At 40.2% G+C, this 19,372-nt stretch overlaps 2 protein-coding genes and 1 long non-coding RNA gene across 3 annotated transcripts; all 3 read right to left on the reverse strand.

The window, feature by feature from the left end:
- Positions 1 to 4,428: 4,428 nt before the first annotated feature.
- Positions 4,429 to 5,181, reverse strand: LOC148787858 (uncharacterized). The gene has a single exon (XM_088881419.1). It carries the CDS (start codon positions 5,179 to 5,181, stop codon positions 4,429 to 4,431), a length of 753 nt encoding a protein of 250 aa, XP_088737545.1.
- Positions 5,182 to 5,587: 406 nt separating this feature from the next.
- LOC148787859 (uncharacterized) lies at positions 5,588 to 8,353 on the reverse strand. The gene has a single exon (XM_088881420.1). It carries the CDS (start codon positions 8,351 to 8,353, stop codon positions 5,588 to 5,590), a length of 2,766 nt encoding a protein of 921 aa, XP_088737546.1.
- A 2,359-nt stretch (positions 8,354 to 10,712) lies between these two features.
- LOC148787860 (uncharacterized) lies at positions 10,713 to 19,372 on the reverse strand. Its single transcript, XR_016066170.1, has 2 exons — positions 18,787 to 19,372; positions 10,713 to 11,366 (listed from the first exon to the last, which is right to left on the reverse strand). It is a non-coding gene; the product is annotated as an uncharacterized LOC148787860 (long non-coding RNA).

Here is a 19,372-nt window from a genome sequence, read left to right on the forward strand (position 1 = left end):
ACTCGCGAACAAAACTAGAGCCAAGAAGGGGACGTTACCTCCCTCTGTAGATCGTGAACTCAAGCAGGCAACAACGGCAGCCAAAGGGAAGCCAAAAGTTCGGGTTCCGACCCCAACCCCTTCCCCCAATGATAGAATCGCATTTTGTACTTATTTCATATAATATTTTAGCCTATTTTGTGATCAAATACTCCTAATTAAATATTATTTTGCAGCATTAAGACAAAAGAATTGAAAAATGAAGAAAAGCACCAAAATGAAAATTCAAACAAGACTCAAACTCAATTTTGGCAAGAGTTTGGAGCTGCTTGGGTTACCTCTGATGAAGGAAGAGTTTAACTAGGATTAGGATTTTATCTCTATAAGTCTTTTAGTTCAATTAGGAATCTACTTCTAATCCTAGTAGAACTAGGTATCTAGCTATTATAAATAGGTGATGTAATTCACTTTAAAAGGCAACTTTTGAACTCTTTTATTTCTCTATGTTTTTATATTATTTTGCTTTTCATGCGTTCGTCCATGAGCATGTCTAGCTAAATCTCTCATTCCGGTTGAAGACTTGGTGAACGCTTAAATCCAACGGGTTGTGAGATCTAATTTATGCTTTCTACTTTTATTCATATTGGTATTTGTGTTGTTCTCTGTGTTTTTATTACAAATAATCTGATTTATTGTCAAGAATATTTGCCTAGCCAATTGAACTTTCAAATCCGTAATTGTTTGTTTAGTTCGATAACTAGTGGTAACACAACATAATTGATTATGTAGAAGTTTTCGATTATGTTGTGGGGAATGCACAATCTAACTTAAATAAATCCTTGTAGGAATTTATTGGTTAGAATTGGGCCTTTCTAGTTCTTAATGCTGTCGGTAAATTAAATCTTGAGGACGTTCCCAAGGTTGTTTACTGATTAGGGATTTAGTCAACGGACGTTCCTTGACTATCCACAAGGTAAGGAAAGGTGAGGTCGTTAGGTCGTACCAATTGCCATAACCAATTTATCTATCATGAATAATTGTTATCTTTGCATCTATGATCAACCGTGGAATTAAGTGTGATCCTATCTTTAACTGGAATACTCTTCTCTTATATTTATCTTTTTTAATTTTATTAGCTTTTTAGTTTTATTCTTCTTCACAATCAAAACTCCCCCTAATTATTTTCGTTTTTGAAGTAATTAATTTAAAACCAATCTCTGTGGATTCGACCCTACTCACACATCTACAAAAGTGTTCGTAGGAATTATTTTTGGTGGATTCGACACCCATCACCCAACACTGCCTCCGAGCAACAATCATCCCCCCCTGCCTCGAGAGATCGTGTGCCTGACGAGTCAGTAGAGGTAGTAGAGATTTCCGGTGATCGTAATTTAAAGAGGAAGAGAGGGAAAGAGGCTGTCATCCCCGAGGTAGAGTCTGCCCCACTCACCGAAAGTCAAAGCGACCCCTCTTCTAGGTCAACTAAACAGGGCAGGCTTGAGGCCAAGCTCGCTGCTGATCGGGTCGCAGAACCCGTTAACAAGAAGAAATTAGCTACCTTACAGGAAGCGTGGCAAAAAGCGAGAGACGAGCGACCTGCTTCTGCACGACGTGCCGAAATGTCTGGAGAGAGATGGGTGCTGGATTGGAATATCTCAAAAAGCAGCAGTGTGCTGCGGACCTTCGCTGGCCAAGATTCTTGGAAGGTCTACAAAGCTGCGTGCCTGGAACGCGACCAAGTCATCCTCGCGCATACCTCCTTGACTTCTCTCGAGGAGCATTTCGCGCACAACATAGCTCAGGTACTCCCATCTTTGCCTCTTATTTGCACGAAGCATGAGCTGATCTTTGTAATCTGTACAGGCTATGGCCTTCGCACACCACATCTCCCTCCAAGGCTCCATGTGGAGACATGACAAGATCTCACTCGAAGGGAAGATTGTGGAGATGGAGAAGATAATTTTGGAGCAGCAGGTGTTGATCGAGTCTCTGCGCGCGGAAAAGGGGGAGCTCGCTTCCAAACTGGAGATTTCTGAAAGAAAGCTAGAAGAGACTCGGCTCTCAGCGCAAGCAGATCGTGTTGCCGCTTTTGAATCAGGTCGAGAGGAAGGATCGGCCGAAGGTCGGGATCGGGGTCTAGCAGAGGGTAGGGCCCTATTTCTGCAGAGCCGAGACTTTCAAGACATGATGAACGAGGTTCGGCTTAATGGTGCTCGTGATTTTTTGAGATCTAGGACTTTCCGGGAAGCCGTAGAGAATCAAGCTTCCGAGTTGATGATCGTGGGATTCGAAAAATGCCAGGGGCAGCTTCAGAAGCTTAATGGACTTGCCGAGGGTTTCGACCTAGAGCAGTTAGACGTCTCCTTGGATAGGAATCTCGAACCATATCCCCCGGGCCCCGAGCCTACCGACGAGTTCCCCGAGTTCTTGCCCCTGAAGGACGATCTGCCGCCTCCCTTTCCTATCTCTTAATGTGTATCCAATGAACCAACTTTTGTAATTAGCTTTGAACTGTCGGATGATCGTAGGGGTATATCTCCCTTTTTTGTAACTTTTATATTCACCAGTAGGATCATCCTCTGCTAATTTGAACATGTGAAATGTCAGATGTCTATTTTTGTTAACGTCTTTGCAAATCGCTTCGTATGATTATGGATTCCTTGCATGTTCACATTTAAATCTTTGGTTAGAAATCCTGCGTTCTTTTCAGATCGCTTATGAACCAATCTAGAAATCCTGCGTTCTTTTCAGATCGCTTATGAACCTTTGTAGGTTAGAAATCCTGCGTTCTTTTCAGATCGCTTATGAACCTTTGTAGGTTAGAAATTCTGCGTTCTTTGAAGATCGCTTATGAACCTTTGTAGGTTAGAAATGTTGCATTCTTTTCAGATCGCTTATGAACCTTTGTGAGTTAGAATAGGAAGCCTTTCCAATTTCGTACGAACATGAATGAGTAGATAATGACCTTTTATAGGTCGCCTTTCACATATGAAATGTGTTTTCTTAGACAAGTACATAACCCCCTTCTAATCGTCTCTTTTAGACGAGTACAAAACCTTTTTAAGGTAAAATTTCTACCACTATGCTCACATATGTTCAAGCATAAAACTTCTTCAAGTTATGAATATTCCATGGTCGCGGCAAATTCTTCCCTTCCAGATCTTGCAATATGTATGTCCATTTCTTCCGGATTTCCACGACCTTGTACGGGCCTTCCCAGGTCGGATCGAGTTTTTCCACGTGCTTCGACACTTCCACCTTTTTCAATACAAGATCTCCGACCTGAAAATTTCTCGGTCGTACGCGACGATTATAGCTCCGGGTCATCATGCTTTTATAGCGCAATATTTTTGCGTAAGCGCGATCCCTTCCTTCCTCTATCACGGTCAGATCAAATGCCCGTTCCTGAGAGTTTTCCTCTGCCGTGTATTGGGTGATTCGAGCAGTTTCTTCACCAATTTCCGCAGGAATGATTGCTTCACTGCCATACACTAAACAAAACGGGGTCTCTCCGATCGCTGTTCGCGGGGTCGTTCGATATGCCCAGAGTACCCCAGGCAATTCTTCGACCCATACCCCTTTCACTCCTTCCAACCTAGTTTTCAGATATTGCAGTAGAGTCCGGTTTGTGACCTCGGCTTGGCCATTCGCTTGTGGGTTCCCGACCGCCGTGAAGTTTTGCTGGATTTTCAACTCTTTGCACCATGCCATGATCTTCTTTCCTTGGAATTGGGTTCCATTATCCGATACAAGAATGCGGGGGATCCCAAACCTGCAAATGATATTTTTCCAAATAAAATTAATTACCTCTTTCTCCGAGATCTTGGCCAGAGCTTCGGCCTCGACCCACTTGGAAAAATATTCGACCGCCACGATCAAGAATTTCTTCTGCGCCACCGCTTGGGGAAACGGGCCCACGATGTCTATCCCCCATTTGTCGAAAGGACAAGCGACCTTCAAAGGCTCAAGAGGGGTCGCTGGGGAATGCAGTAATCCAGCGTATTTCTGGCAACTTTCGCATTTTTTTGTGAACTCCTTTGCGTCCTCCGCGATCGTAGGCCAGAAATAGCCTTGCCTTATAATTTTCTGCGCCAGCGATCTTCCTCCTGAGTGATTTCCGCAGCTGCCCTCATGTATTTCTCTCAAAACATACTGCGCCCTTTCTGCATCTAGGAATTTTAACAGAATACCTTCCGGGGTTCTTTTGTACAGGTCGTCTCCAATCAAGGTAAAACGGTTAGCTTTGAATTGTAACCTCTTTGCCGCGATCGTGTCACTTGGCAGTTCCCCATGCTTCAAGTACCTGATAAAAGGCGTTTTCCAAGACTCTTCCGCTTCGACCATATGGATTTCTGCTTCTTTAATCGCCGGTTGAGTCTTCACCATCACTGTGATCTTTCTTTCTTTAACCCCCTCGATCGACGACCCGAACTGCGACAATGCATCTGCTCACATATTCTCATCCCTTGGTATCTGACTGATCGTGCATCGATCAATCTTTTTCATCATCTCCTTCACCCTTGCTTGGTACTGTGTCATGGACCATTCGCACGTTTCGTAAGTACCTTGTACCTGCATCGCAATAAGTTGTGAGTCCGTGTACACATCTACTTGCCTTATGCCTCCATCTATTGCCGTCTGCAATCCTTGAATCAGAGCCTCGTACTCGGCTACATTGTTTGTGGCCGGGAAGTCTAACCGTACTGCGATCTCTATCTCAGCTCCATCCGGTCCTTGCAAATAAATGCCTGCTCCTCCGTTTTTCGAGGTCGAGGATCCATCTACATGTAAGAGCCATCGTTCCTCTTTCTGCGGTTGTTCTCCCGCGAACTCGACCAGAAAATCGGTGAATACCTGCGCCTTTATCGCATTTCTTGTCTGAAACTCAATATCAAACTCTCCTAATTCCACTGCCCATTTAACCATCCTGCCCGACGTATCCGGCTTCGCCATAACCTGCTTCAAAGGATGATTTGTCAGTACAACAATGGGGTGGGATTGGAAGTAAGGTCGCAGCTTTCTTGCTGTAATCACCAAAGCCAATGCCAGCTTCTCTATCTGGATGTATTTCTTCTCTGCCCCTTGTAGCATCTTGCTTACATAATAGACCGGGTTTTGCTTGCCACCCTCCTCGCGAACTAACACCGAGCTTACTGCATAATCTGAAACAGCCAAATACACGTACAGCTTCTCCCCCACCATGGGATTAGAGAGCAATGGTGGGGTGGTTAGATACACTTTTAGCTCTTGAAAAGCTCATTCACATTCTTCGTTCCATTCAAAGTTATTTGCCTTCCTCAAAATTTTAAAGAAAGGTAAGTTTTGATCCGCAAACCTGGCAATGAAACGATTTAGCGAGGCGACCTTTCCTGTCAGTTGCTGCACCTCCTTCACAGATTTCGGCGATCCTAGCTGCATGATTGCTTTGATTTTCTCTGGATTTGCCTCAATGCCTCGTTCGCTGACCATGTAACCCAGAAACTTGCCACCCTGCCCCCCGAAGGTGCATTTGGACGGGTTCAGCTTCATGCCATAAGATCGCATGATGTCAAAAGCTGTTCGCAGATTTGTCAGGTGGTCGTCCTCCTTCTTACTCTTGACCAGCATGTCATCCACATACACTTCCATTCGTGCTCCCAATATGATCCTTAAACATGCGGTTAACCAGTCTTTGGTAGGTCGCTCCAACGTTCTTCAGCCCGAATGGCATCACATCATAACAATACACCCCCTTTTCGGTCACGAACGCAGTCTTTTCGGCATCTTCTCTGGCCATGAAAATTTGATGGTAGCCTTGATAAGCGTCCATCATGCTAAAAAGTGCACATCCTGCCGTCGAATCCACCAGTAAATCAATCCTTGGCAGCGGGTATGGATCCTTAGGACATGCCTTATTAAGATCCGTGTAGTCCGTACATATCCTCCATTTTCCTGCTGCCTTTGGGACCACCACAACATTTGATAGCCAGGTCGTGTACTGGATTTCTCTAACAAATCCTGCACGCAACAACTTGGCGACCTCCTCTTCGATGATCTTATTCCTCTCGATCCCAAAAACCCTCTTCTTCTGCTTCACTGGTTTAACCTGCGGATCAATATTTAGTCTATGAACAATAATCTCAGGATTGATACCTTGAAAGTCGGATGGACTCCACGCGAATAGGTCATTATTACTCCGCAGGAAGTCAATCATCATCGTCTCCATCTCTGCACTCATTTGCGACCCAATACGGGTCGTTTTTTGGAAGTTCCCAGAGATCAACTCAACCTTCTTGTACTCTCCCGACGGTTCAATCCTCTCCATCTTTCCTCGCTTAGCTGCCTCTCGATTTGCTTCCTCGTTCCTTTTTTCTTTCTTCGACTCTCCCTGTTTCACAGCAAGATTGTAGCACTGCCTTGCTGTTCGTTGGTCGCATTTGACCTCACCGATTCCCTGTGGCGTTGGAAACTTCATCTTCAAATGAAAGGTGGACACCACTGCTCGAAATTTGTTCAATCCTGGTCGCCCCAACACAACATTATACGCGAATGGGCTATCGACGACCAGGAACGAGACCATGCATGTCTTCCTCTTGGGTTCCTCCCCCAGCGACACGAGCAGCTCGATTACACCTTCCGGGATGACCTCGTTACCCCCGAACCCGACCAGGGGTGTTCGTATAGGCTTCAGTCTCACATCTCCCAGATCCATCTTCCTGAGTACATCACTAAAAATAATGTCAACGGAACTACCATTATCAATTAACACCTTATGTACTTGATAGTTCGCAATGTCCATTTTTATGACCATAGGGTCATTCTGTTCGATCATATCAGAACTTAAATCCTCATCTCCGAAGACGATGCTCTCTTGCTTCTCCACATGCATCATTAGCTCACCATGCTTCCACTTGTTTTCTCTAGCGTATCTTTTCCTTGCTCTGGTCGAATCCCCATTTGTGGGTCCCCCGGATATAGTGTGAATAACACCCCTAGTGGGAGCATTGTCTCGGACTCCGCTCGCTCCCGCTTCATCCCTCTGGAGCCTTTCCCGACTCCGCGACCTACTGCGATCTCGTGCTTCAGCTCTCCTGTCGATCAAATGCTTGAAATACCCTTGTCTTACCAGCCGTTCGATCTCGTCCTTTAGCTGGTAGCAATCTTCCGTGTTATGCCCTCTATCCTTGTGGAACCTGCAATATTTATTAGAGTTCCTTTTGGTCCGGGTATCACGCATCTTCTCCGGTTGCTGCATAAGGCCCTCGTTTTCGACCATCATCATCACCTTCTCTCTGGTGGTTGTTAGTGGGGTGTACCTATGGTATCGGGGCACGTAAGGTCCTTTCCGCTCACGATCTCCTTCCGCTCGTTGTTTTCCTTCCCGCGACCATTCTCCCCTCATCCTGACCGGATCTCTGGACCAATAGCTATCCTTCATGGCGTTCATTTCTTCCTCATCGATATATTTTTGGGCCATCTCCATCAACTGCTCCGTCCCCGTAGGCGGGTCGCGTGGCAACGCCGATGCAAAAGGACCTTTTTGCAAGGCATGGATTAAAATGCTCACCATCATGTCGATTCTCAAATCTTGTACCTCCAGCACTTCATTATTGAATCGTCCCATGAAAGTTTTCAGCGTTTCGTCCTCCCGCTGTCGGATCGTGAACAGGTGGGTCGCCGACCTCTTTGCTTTTCTCTTACTGGCAAAATGAAAAGAAAACTTGTGAATTAACTGCTCATAAGAATCAATGGTTCCACTACCTAAGCTTGTGAACCACTCCTGAGCTTTGCCCTTCAGCGTAGTGACAAACAGTTTTGCCTTGATCGGATCGGTTTGGCCATAAAGATTCATCACCAGATCGAAGGCAGCGACATGCTCCCTCGGATCCTTACTTCCGTCATACTTGGACAGGTTCGAGAATCGGAAATTGTTGTCGACCACTTCCAGCAAAATCCGGTTAGTGAAGGGCGAGCTCCTATTCTGCGACACTAATTCTCCCTTCTTCTTCAATTCTTCGATTTGCTTCCCCAATTGCTCGATCTGCTTTCCAACACTATCCACCTCCGCCCGTGAGATAGCCGGTTGTCTCGCGGCGGTCTTCCTGCTGACCACTGTTCTTTTACTAGTTACCTCGTTGGACAAGGTTCTCTCGGGACCCTTTTCAGGTGCCCTCGAGACCTCTCTCCTCTGCTCCGCCTCTATCTCTTGAAACAACTGCCGTTTAACCCCTTCTCTAGCAGGGGTCATCGTCCGGCGCTCGTATTCAACAATGGCCTTCCTGCTCGCTTCATCTATCATGTGCTGTAATTCTTCTCTCGTAATTTGTATCATCCTTTCATCTCCTTTCCTTGGAGTTTCTTCTGCTGGTTGATCCCGTCTTGATGACCCTTCCATTTTCAATTTGTTCTCAATCTTCCCACAGACGGCGCCAAATGATGTAGGTCGCTCAAAATCAGGATTTCCAGATCGGGGTCGCTAGGTCGAATAGCTGGGTCGTGATCGCTGACTCCCTCTTTTAAGCTACCTGGAGTGGATCCTGAGAACACAACAAACGTCAGACTAGCCAAGAAGCCCTCGGCGATGGCCCTCCGATGCTTAAGTTAGAAAACATGGGGTCGAAAATAAGATAAAGGGATCGAATTAGAGCATAAATTGGCGGTAAAAGTAGGTAATCAAAGCGTGTCTGAAATACCATAAATGAGGGTATTTATACTGGTACGATACCCTCTGTATGCGTTACACGTGGCTCCAATGAAGGCGCGCCGCGTCACCCTTTGTCGGACCTGCAGCCGCCACTGCTGCAACTATACAGTGGGTCCCATCTTGCGCAGTCATAGGGTACAGTGATTATGCTGAAAATAGGGGGTATTTCGGTAATTGTGTAATTCTCCTCATCAGTCCTATTATGGGTAATTTTGTCAATTAAATAATTTATCTCTTATAATAGCTATAAAAATAAATACCATATGAAATTATCATACAGTAATCATTCAATTATACATACAGAGTAAATAAATATTAAATTATAATTTTATTAGATATCCCAATATTACTCTTTAATCCCATCAAGAAAAGTAAAGTAGCCGTTAGTGTGTTTGTTGTGTATGTATATAAGCATCTTAACTCAAATTTTCTTATATTTGTTGCGATATTTATACTAAAAAAAATGCATATGCTGCAAGTAGAAAAAAATAATTTATAATTAAAATCATAATTAGAGTGGAGAAAAAATTCTTGTATTTTTTAACTCTATGGTTTTACTTAGTAGCAATAATATTTATTATTTATAAAGAAATTTAGTTAACATATTTTTATTTATAAATTTATTTTACGGTAAAATACACTTGTCCCCCTGAATTATCCCTAATGTAACATTTGCCCTCCTAAATTAACAAATGTAATACTTACCCCTTTGATTGGATAAATATACCCCTCGAGCTTTTAAATTATATTATTTTTAATATATATTTTGATTTTTTGCGTATTAAATCATCACCATATTATTTTTTTATTAATTTTTCTTAATAAAGAAATAATTTAAATTACAAGTGGAGTATAAATTAATGTATATAGTAGATACAAAATAAATATAATATAACCAACAATTTATATATGCTTTTTAAAAGAAATCGACAAATATACATGCTTAACCAAAAGTTAAATTTTTTGAGAAGAAAATGAATATATATAAATATTTTATCATATTAATTTAAAGAAAATATATTCAAAAAATCATTTAATTACTCATTATTATCTAAAAAAATATTTAGTTAATAGTTTAATTTTATACCAAACTAATAAAATCTTTTTATGAAATTGTTTTGTTTACTTTTTGTACTCATTCATTACTTAACTTTGAGTCTGTAAAATATAATAACATTCAAACTATTTAATTTACTTATTTTCTATTACTTCATTGTAATTAAAAGATAAATTTTCAATTGAGGAAAATTTAATTAAACTTAAAAGACAAAATTATTAGAAAAATAAATTCTTTGAACTATATTTATTATATAAGGGCAAGATTGTTCAAAAATTTAATTATAGAGGCAAGTGTTATATTTGTTAGTTTAGGATGTTAAACAGTATATCAAGTATAGTTTAGGAGGGCAAAGTTTGTTTTACCCTTTATTTTATTATTATAATATAATAATTTTATTGAGATAATACGAATTAAGGGTAAATACACATGCTTTTGACTAGTATAATAAAAGGGATCAATGTTTATTTTGAATTAGAAAATAAACTTAGTTACGCATGGTATGTAACAAAAAGCTCCTAAATTCTAAAGAAAACTAAAGCTAGAAGAACGGTGTACAATAAGCATGATCGTTAAGATGGGTATATCAATGATCTCTTGGATACTTTCTAATACAGGACATGATTATAAGGAAGATTTCTCGTATCATGGATATTAGTGTCTACACAGATTAAATTTATTTTATTTGCCAACATTTCGAAAGAGCCTTTATCTTTTCATTTCACTTTAAATTAGTCCCTTCAATACGTAATTTTTCCATATTACCCTTATAAAACTTTTTTATTTTTATCTTTTTTTACAAAAAATTACTTTAATCCCTCATCTTTTCATTTTAAACTACAATTTGGTCCCTTATGTTGGGAATAAACGCTTCAGCAGAAGCACGAGAAATCCCTAACTCAACTATTACAGATTTAGGGGTTTTGAATCCTTAAATTATACAACCCAAGATTTACAAAAGAATGAATATACAGATAATAAATAACAATAAAGTAAAGCAATAATATATATATTTCGGCTTAGAGAGCCACAGATCACATGGCCACGATAAAGGCCGATAACCACAAACCACCATGGTTGCTCCTTTGTCTCACCAAGAGAAAGCACCTCAAGTTCACTAAGAACTGAAATCACAAAAAAGATTCAACAACCACTAAGGTTTCAAAATTATAGAATATTAAAGAGTATTTTTCGTGTGTATGAGAAGAGAGGTGGAGTGAATATTTATAGAGATGAAGGAAGAAGAAGATGGCGGTTTTAGTGTGTTCCCAAAGAACATTGGTAAGCCATTGTTGAAGGATTCAAGGAGACGGGTTTGAATGAAGAAGAGAGCCGCGGCTTCAGAGAGAGGGAGAAGGTGAGAAACGACTGCTGCATATAAGAGAAAAAAAGAGATGACTGTAAATGATTTAGGGTTATTTTTGGGGTTAAAAGCTAATCGGGTCGGGTTATGGGCATGGGTTGGACCGGGTCATGGGTTGGATGAGTGGGCCTTGGTGATAAAGGGTCATCAGGTGTGTGCATTGGGCCTTCCTCAATTGGTCATGGGCCAAAATTATTTCACATCCTCTAACTTGGACCAAGACCCAATTGGGAACCTGGCCCAAAACCGGATCTTTGGCATTCATCATAGCTGAGAACTTTTACCTGCGAAAGAGATGTTAGTAATATGATATAAGAAAGTATAGCACACAACTCAATTAGTAATTAGCACTAAGCATTTTTAACAATTTACAACAATTAACACTAAGTTAATTTTCAAATAAAACTAAGCTATAGCATATTGCCACTGGGGCACATTCAACCATCCACCAAGGCACACAAAAACTCAACTAGCCATTTAGGCACACACATACGACCACTAAGGCACAATCATATAGCCACATTGATAATAATCGCCACCAAGGCAATGTCACAAAGACACACAACCACATAGGTTCAACCAACCACTTAGGCTCGTTCATACAACCACTTAGGCTCGTTCATACAACCACTGAGGCTAAATTAAACATCCACATTAAACTTATTTTCAAAAAAATTAGCCACAAAGGCTCAAAAAACACTTAGGGGCACTAACATGAACACAACATCCACAAAAGACCATCCTTAATGCACTAAGCATTAGTATTACACAAAAATGCACATTGCGATCATTGGCACAAAACCAAAAAATATTTTGGGAAAATGACAAATTTAGTCCCGTAGGATAGGGTAGTTCTCACTTTGTGTCCCTTACTTTAGGGGCCAATAGTTTTAGTCCATTAGTTCTAGTAAATTGACACTTTTAGTCCCATTTCATCTCCAAATAGTATGGTAACACCTAGCTTGTGAAAATGGTATCAGGCCTAGGTTTATTGAAGAAATATATGATTATATTACATCTTGATGTTATTTATCCACTAATGGAGGAGACTCTTTGAGAGAAAATGAAACCGAATGAAAGTTCGAGTTACTATGAAAATAGGGAATATTTTCAGATTCTGAAAATACAGAGAAGAGAATTTCTTATGAAAATTCTTGACAAGTGTTACAATGGTCCCAAGAGGATTGATCCAAGATTTCTCACGCCGGATGAGAAAAAAGAATAGCTGAGAAATTTTGAAGTTAGACATGTTACCAGGGAATGCAGTGAGGCGTCTACGCTTACTGAAGTCCATGGTAGAATCCCAACCAGGAGAAGCGGAACGGGTAAATTCCTACATAATTTCAGTTCTAAAAATTATGACTGATTGGAAGGAACTCGAGCCAGATACATCAAAGATCTCTCAAGATTTGAGGGAGATCTAAAAGACGGTTCAAGACTATGGACATAGGTCAATCCATATACCTATGAAAATAGAATCTTTAAGCCAAAAGGTGGACGAGATCCTTAAGATTCTTCCCGATCTTCACAAGGGCCTTATAGATCTGAAGACAGAAATTACAGATCTAAAGAGAAATCAATGAGCGAGCCCTGAGACATCTAGATCCAGACAGGAGAGAATTAGGGAAGCCCTTGGAACAGTACCTCTTCTACACCAGAAGGGGAAAGCCACGGAGATTCCAAAGCCAAAGTCAAGAGAAGATCTGATTATTGCTTCTATTAGATCTATAAAATAATAGAAGTAACAATAGCGGATCTATCAGATCTACAAGAATTGGCGGAATCCTTTTCCCAACTCGGGATCGTGGATTTAGTCAATATCCAAACAAATGAGATCACTCCAGCACTACCACTGTCGGAGGGAAGTACATGCTCTAATGATCATCCACAGGATCAACCGATGAGAGAAAGTGCGGATTTCCACACAAATGCCACTCCAACGTTTGTGGGAACCAGGCTAAAGGAAAATCCAGGAAGAAATCCAAAAAGAGTGCCAGAGAATACACCTTGGGCAAGGACCATGCTCCAGCCCTTACATCCATATGGCGCTATATTGAATCTGGATATTATCGATTTTCGAAATACCGAGAAATTGATAAACGAATGAAAACTAGAGGTCAACAAAGAAAACTTCATAAAGCTTGTGGAGTTGAGCTTAGAGCGATCTGTAAAAATTAGATGGGATAATACCCCAGAAGATACCAAAGCCAGCATCCTTGCCGGGACTCAAAAGGTGCGATAGCAGACCGACTAGGAAGGCTTATCAAGATACACTTCATCAGAGATGGATACTTCGAAGGAAGTAGAGCAAAAAAGGCTAGAGAATATGCATAGGCTCTCTTCAGCCTTGAACTTAGAAGTATTTGCGCAATAGATGAATACATTTATTGGTTTAACAAGTATTTCTTTCAGAGTGGAGTAGCAACGGAAGTAGCAGCTCCAATGTTCTTCGCAAAGATATGCTGTCCATGGAGGGAATTGTTGATCCAGTCATACAAAGTACCTGAATGACAGCTAGATTCAGCGGCGCGAAGAATGTCTTTCCTTAAAGATAAACTGAAGGATTGGTGTTATCAAGCATCCATCCAGAAGAATATGAAAAGACTTAGAGGAAAAATCATACTAGAATAGGTGGTGTTGATATTATTATAGAAGATCACCCAATTTTAGATTGGACACTTAGCTCTAGAACTGAGTTTAGTAGCCGGATGTCCTTTTCAGAAGATAGGATTACAGGCTACAAAGGAAAGGAGAAAGAGTTATTAAAAGCTTTAACTCCTTAAGAGATTAGGGTAGATAACCTAAAACTTAGATGCCCTGACGGGTGGAAAGAAATACAAGTTATATTTGATATCACTAAGAAAGAAAATTATTTCCCTTGTGATGACTTATATCATTTGCAGCAACCTGTTGTTGGAAAATATGAGGGCATGCTAGAAATAGCTGGCCATGAAATTTTAGTTGCAGGACGAGAAAATAGAAGTATGACTTTGGGGTTAAGTTTCCTCGAAGATCATAAACCATGGGCAAGAAATGGTAACAGAATGGAATTCAATCTTAATGGTGTTACCATAAGGATTGAATGACGAGTCCCTTTTCCATATACATATCTGTTGGTATGTTGTATGATCAATATAAGACAGAGTATTTTGCAGCTTATATTAATTTAGGATCAGGAATTTGCACGGAAAAACCTGGAGTTTTTCCTAGGGAAGCAAGGGAAACCTTACCCGTTATTGCAGGAAGGGATTTTTCGCAAAAAATCCTAATAGTCAATAAGGGAATACGAGAAGCCAAAATCATGATTGGAGGAGCATTTGGATTACCCTAGTTTAAGGTAAAAACACCTCCTATATACTTTCATGATACAGGGGCCGATATCTGGCTAGGTAACAATTTCATTCAAATATTTGCAAGATATATGCAGGATAATCAGAAGAATCTGTTAATCTTTACTACTAACTGTGGTAGTGAGATACAGGTGTTGCGAAGAGAAAAGACATTTAACAGGATAATGCTAATAAATTTTTGTAGCAAACGTGGTGACTTTGATGCCAGATTAACTCATCCAAAACTGCAGGATAAGAGAAAATTTGGTAAGGTCCTTTTGTCTTTTAAGCAGCAGGGACTCATAGACAGCGATAGCTTCTATAAGGAATTCGAGGAGGAAATTCTCAACCTTAAAGAAGCACTTCTGGAAATAAAATCGCTAGACATCAGTGAAGAGAGCAGGCTTTCTCCAGGGAACTTCAGTGAAAATCTTCTGGCTTGGTGGGATAGGAACAAGATCGAAACTACTCTAAAGGTCAAAGATGAATGCAAATACGAGTATGTTCAATACAAACCTATCCAGATGAACATGGAGGATAAGAAGGATATGCAGATGATAATCAAAGAGCATATCAGTCTTAAACTCATTGAACCCGGAGTCTCTACCTACAGTAGCCCTGGATTTCTGGTAAGAAACCATGGTGAGATTAAGAGAGGTAAAACCAGGTTGGTTATTAACTATCAAGGTATTAATAAGATATTAGAATTTGATGGTTATTACATTCCTAGTAGAGAACACTTAATCGATTGCATTAAAGGGGCAAAAGTGTTTTCTAAATTCGATTGCAAGTTTGGTTTTTATCAGATTAAGATGTAGAATGAATCAAAGAAATTTACTGCATTTCCACACCACAGGGACAGTATATCTGGAATGTGCTTCCAATGGGTTTAGCTAATGCACCTCAGATATTTCAAAGAAAAATGGATAATCTTTTCAAAGATTATTTTGAGTTCATGTTTGTCTATATTGACGACATACTAATTGCATCCAAAAATATGAAAGAACATATTAAACATCTTGAAATATTTTCCGATGCATGCCATAGAGAAAGTTTAGTACTTTTTGTTAAGAAAGCTACTATTGCTGTCAATAAAATTGAATTTCTAAGAATTCTTATTGACGAAACAGGGATTGAGTTACAGGAGCATATTGTGGAAAAAAATCCGCAATTTCCCAGACGTGCTCAAAGACAAGAAGCATCTGCAGAGCTTCTTGGGAGTTGTTAATTTTGCAGGTATCTTCATTAAGGATCTTGCAAGATATAGAAAGGATTTTCGACCACTCTTGAAAGAAACGGAGAGTTCAAAGTAGAAATTAGAAGAAATCCACACAAAAATGGTTCGTGAGCTGAAACAGGTTTGCAGTAACCTGCCAAAGCTTGCTATACCACAGGACGAGGACGAATTGGTAGTCTATACAGATGCCAATGATTACAGATGGGCAGCAGTGCTCATGAAGAAGACAACTACAGGGGAAGAACCTTGTAGATATACATGAGGGTTGTTCTCAAAACAACAAGCCAAAGTTTGGCACATCAACGAGAAAGAATTCTTTGCTGTTTGGAAGACTTTTAAAAAATGGCCTTTATTTTTACTTGCTAAAGAATTTACTTTAAAAGTCGATAATACTAATGTCAAAGCTTTCTTAAACAATAAATTAGAATAAAAAATAGAGAAAGCTCGTATTATCATATGGCAAACTGAATGTCAATAATTGTTATAATATTGTCGTTATAAAATCTCATGAAAACGTTCTTGTAGATTTCCTGACAAGAGATGGAGGCATCTGAAGCAAACTCCATCATGTTGAGACTCAGGCACCTTCGGAAAAACCTCGAGGAGCTTGACAGAAAGTTCGGACAGCTAGCAGTTAATGCCCAAGTTGCTGGACAAATTCAAAGAGCCGATCTAGACACTGTCCAGGTCGCAATAAGGAGTTCCTTATTAGCATCCACCTCGCTATGGAATGACTTACGAGAACCAATTCGGAAGGCGTCACCTTCGGGGATGGCTCACGAGTTGAGGGAGCATGACCCAAAACATGCCTTTAGAGTATAGGGCTCTAGACCTGCAGCGTCGGATTCAAGTACCGATTGCACAAGGCCATCACCAGACTCTGGTGAAATAGCGACAATTGAATATCAGGAAGTGCAAACTCCTGTTGATTCAAGTAAACCCAGTACCTCCGGGGATAAGGAGGGAGAGATTAGCCTTAGGCCGATGACAGACACCTCTACGGTTTAATTAACGAGTTGATATCTTCTTATGCTTGGCAGGACTACCAGCGTATGTGGGAAAAATTAATTTCTCGCAAAGGAGTAAACCCAGGCAAGGCCATTATCGAAACGTCCAAAAAATATAACAGAGTCTGGATGTTAGAGGGGTCTAAACCAGAAGAGGTTCGAGAATGGTATGATTTTGGAGCTCTTGCTTCAATTCATACTATGTCACCGAGTTTTCCGAAAATCTCAAAACTTCCGGAGTGGATTAGTGGGGCAGTTTTGATTCATAGCAAAATAACCCCCACTTAAAGAGAGGCGACATTATGGAGATAAAATTCGTTTCAGTAGCTCCAGAAACTGCAGGAAAGGGATCTCATCCAGCATTCCATTTTATGAAGCTGCAGAGACCAGATATGGTAGCTTTCAACAAAATTAAAGCTGCCTCAGGAGAAGCTCCCTTGGTATCAGCCATTAGTGAAGATAGTATCTCTACCAGGAGAACTTGGGGATTATGGGCCTGTCTCATAGAGATGGACAAAGTTAAGTATCCATTCAAGACTTTCTCAAACAAAGTGAATGGATCATTACTGTTAAATTCCATGACAGGAAAAGCCCCTGTTCGGGACAAAGATTCGGGTCACGAAAAATAAACCTGAACCGGACCAAGACAAGGGAAAGAGAAAAAATTTTACCAAGAGAAGTAAAAGTTATACGATGTAAAAATTTGAGAGGATAAGACTGTCGACAGAAAACAACAAAAGCCAACAGTTAGTAAAGCAGTCAGCTGGAAATCATGTGACCGACAAACCATTATGACTGACAGCTGAAAATCACAAGGCGATGACGAGCGCAATGACGTCATCACAAAACAAGTTTGGAGTCTGAATTTCTAGTCTCCGGACGCCTATCAATAAAGATGTAATGAAGTAGAAGGGGGACATCAAAAAAACTTCTCCTACTCTTCAAAGCATTAGAATTCTGAGTCTTCTTAATTTTCTGTAATATTTTAAGTTTATGGGGGTTTCCCCAACAAGTCAAGTCCTCTACATCACGAGAGGCTAAAACAGTTGTCTCCTCCAATAGAGGAATAATATCTATGTAATATTTTTTATATTTCTTCAATAAAAGTTAGGCTTCCATTCAACCTGTTTTTTCAAAATCCTATTAAGTCCCTCTACTAGAATCCCTTTTACGCCCTAAGGTAGGAAACGAAATAGGGCTGTGCTGTTTGTTGCTGAATGAGCCAAGTTCCTGTGAACCATTTGCTGCGGTAGTGTGGTTGGAAAAAGTCCGTAAAACCAAGGACTTGGAATACCCTGAAACAAAGCAGTCAAAGTAACGTATGATTTTATGGGGTCTTAATTTATTTCGGAAGCATGTTAGGCCTATTTCTAAGCATAAGGTGTAGTTTCACTGCAAAGAGAGTTGATTATAGGACCAATAGTGTTAAAATTTGAAAACCAGGGGATCATAACTGTCGACCATAAAAAGCATGGGACTAGAAGTGATAATGGCCTTATCTAACGGGACCAAAAATGCAATTTTGCCAAATATTTTTCAATAATAATACACATAGTGACAAATTGCCCATAGCATTCACAAAGCGAACAAATTATGGTTTGATGCAAAATCAATAAAAGTTTTAGATTTTGAAAGGATCCCGGTCAAGCTCAACTAGATACCCGCAACCTCAAGGGTTCAGCCAAGTGAGTGGTTTGACGGAGAGATCGTGGAATAGGCCAATAACAATAATGTATCACTGAATTTTCAAACAAAAATGCAGCAGTATTTTGAGAGGATTAAAACAAATTTTGCCCCAAAAAATAGACACAAAAGACACGAAAAATGGCTAAAACTACAGCAAAAAATTCAGAAATATCATAGAGATTCTCGACCAAATGATAGTGAAAAATACAGCAGCAAAACAACATCTAAAGTAGTGAAAAACAGCAATTTCAGCAACTAATTTCACCTAAAAACAGCAGCAACTTTTCAGCAATTATCGCACCCAAAAATAGCAATTTTCAATAGTAATTTCAGCACCAATTATCGCACTAAAAAGCAAATTTCAGCACCAAATTAACAATAAGAACAACAAAAAAACAGCAGCAATTTCGCGAGAAAATAAGAAGAGGGGTTAAAGAGAAAATACCACCACCGATGCAAAGGATCAGAGACCTCGCTCTGATAACACTGTTGGGAATAAACACTTCAGCTGAAGCACGATAAAGTCCTAACTCAACTAGTATAGATTTAGGGGTTTTGAACCCTTAAATTATACAACCCAAGGTTTACAAAAGTATGAATATACATATAATAAATAACAATAAAGTAAAACAACAATATATATTTCAGCTCAGAGAGCTACGAATCACACGGCCACAATAAAGGCCGACAACCACAAACCACCACAGTTGCTCCTTTGTCTCACCAAGATAAAACACCTCAAGTTCACTAAGAACCGAAATCACAAAGAAGATTCAACAACCACTAAGGTTTCAAAATCACAAAGAATATTAGAGAGTATTTTTCGTGTGTATGAGAAGAGAGGTGGAGTGAATATTTATAGAGATGAAGGAAGAAGAAGATGACAGTTTTATTGTGTTCCCAAAGAACATTGGGAAGCCATTGTTGAAGGACTCAAGGAGACGGGTTTGAATGAAGAAGAGAGCCTCGGCTTGAGAGAGAGAGAGAAGGTGAGAAACGACTGCTGCATATGAGAGAAAAAGAGAGATGAC

This window comes from Sesamum indicum, linkage group LG6 (genome assembly GCF_026168435.1).
Source record: "Sesamum indicum cultivar Baizhima isolate 11 linkage group LG6, ASM2616843v1, whole genome shotgun sequence".
NCBI lineage: Eukaryota > Viridiplantae > Streptophyta > Magnoliopsida > Lamiales > Pedaliaceae > Sesamum > Sesamum indicum.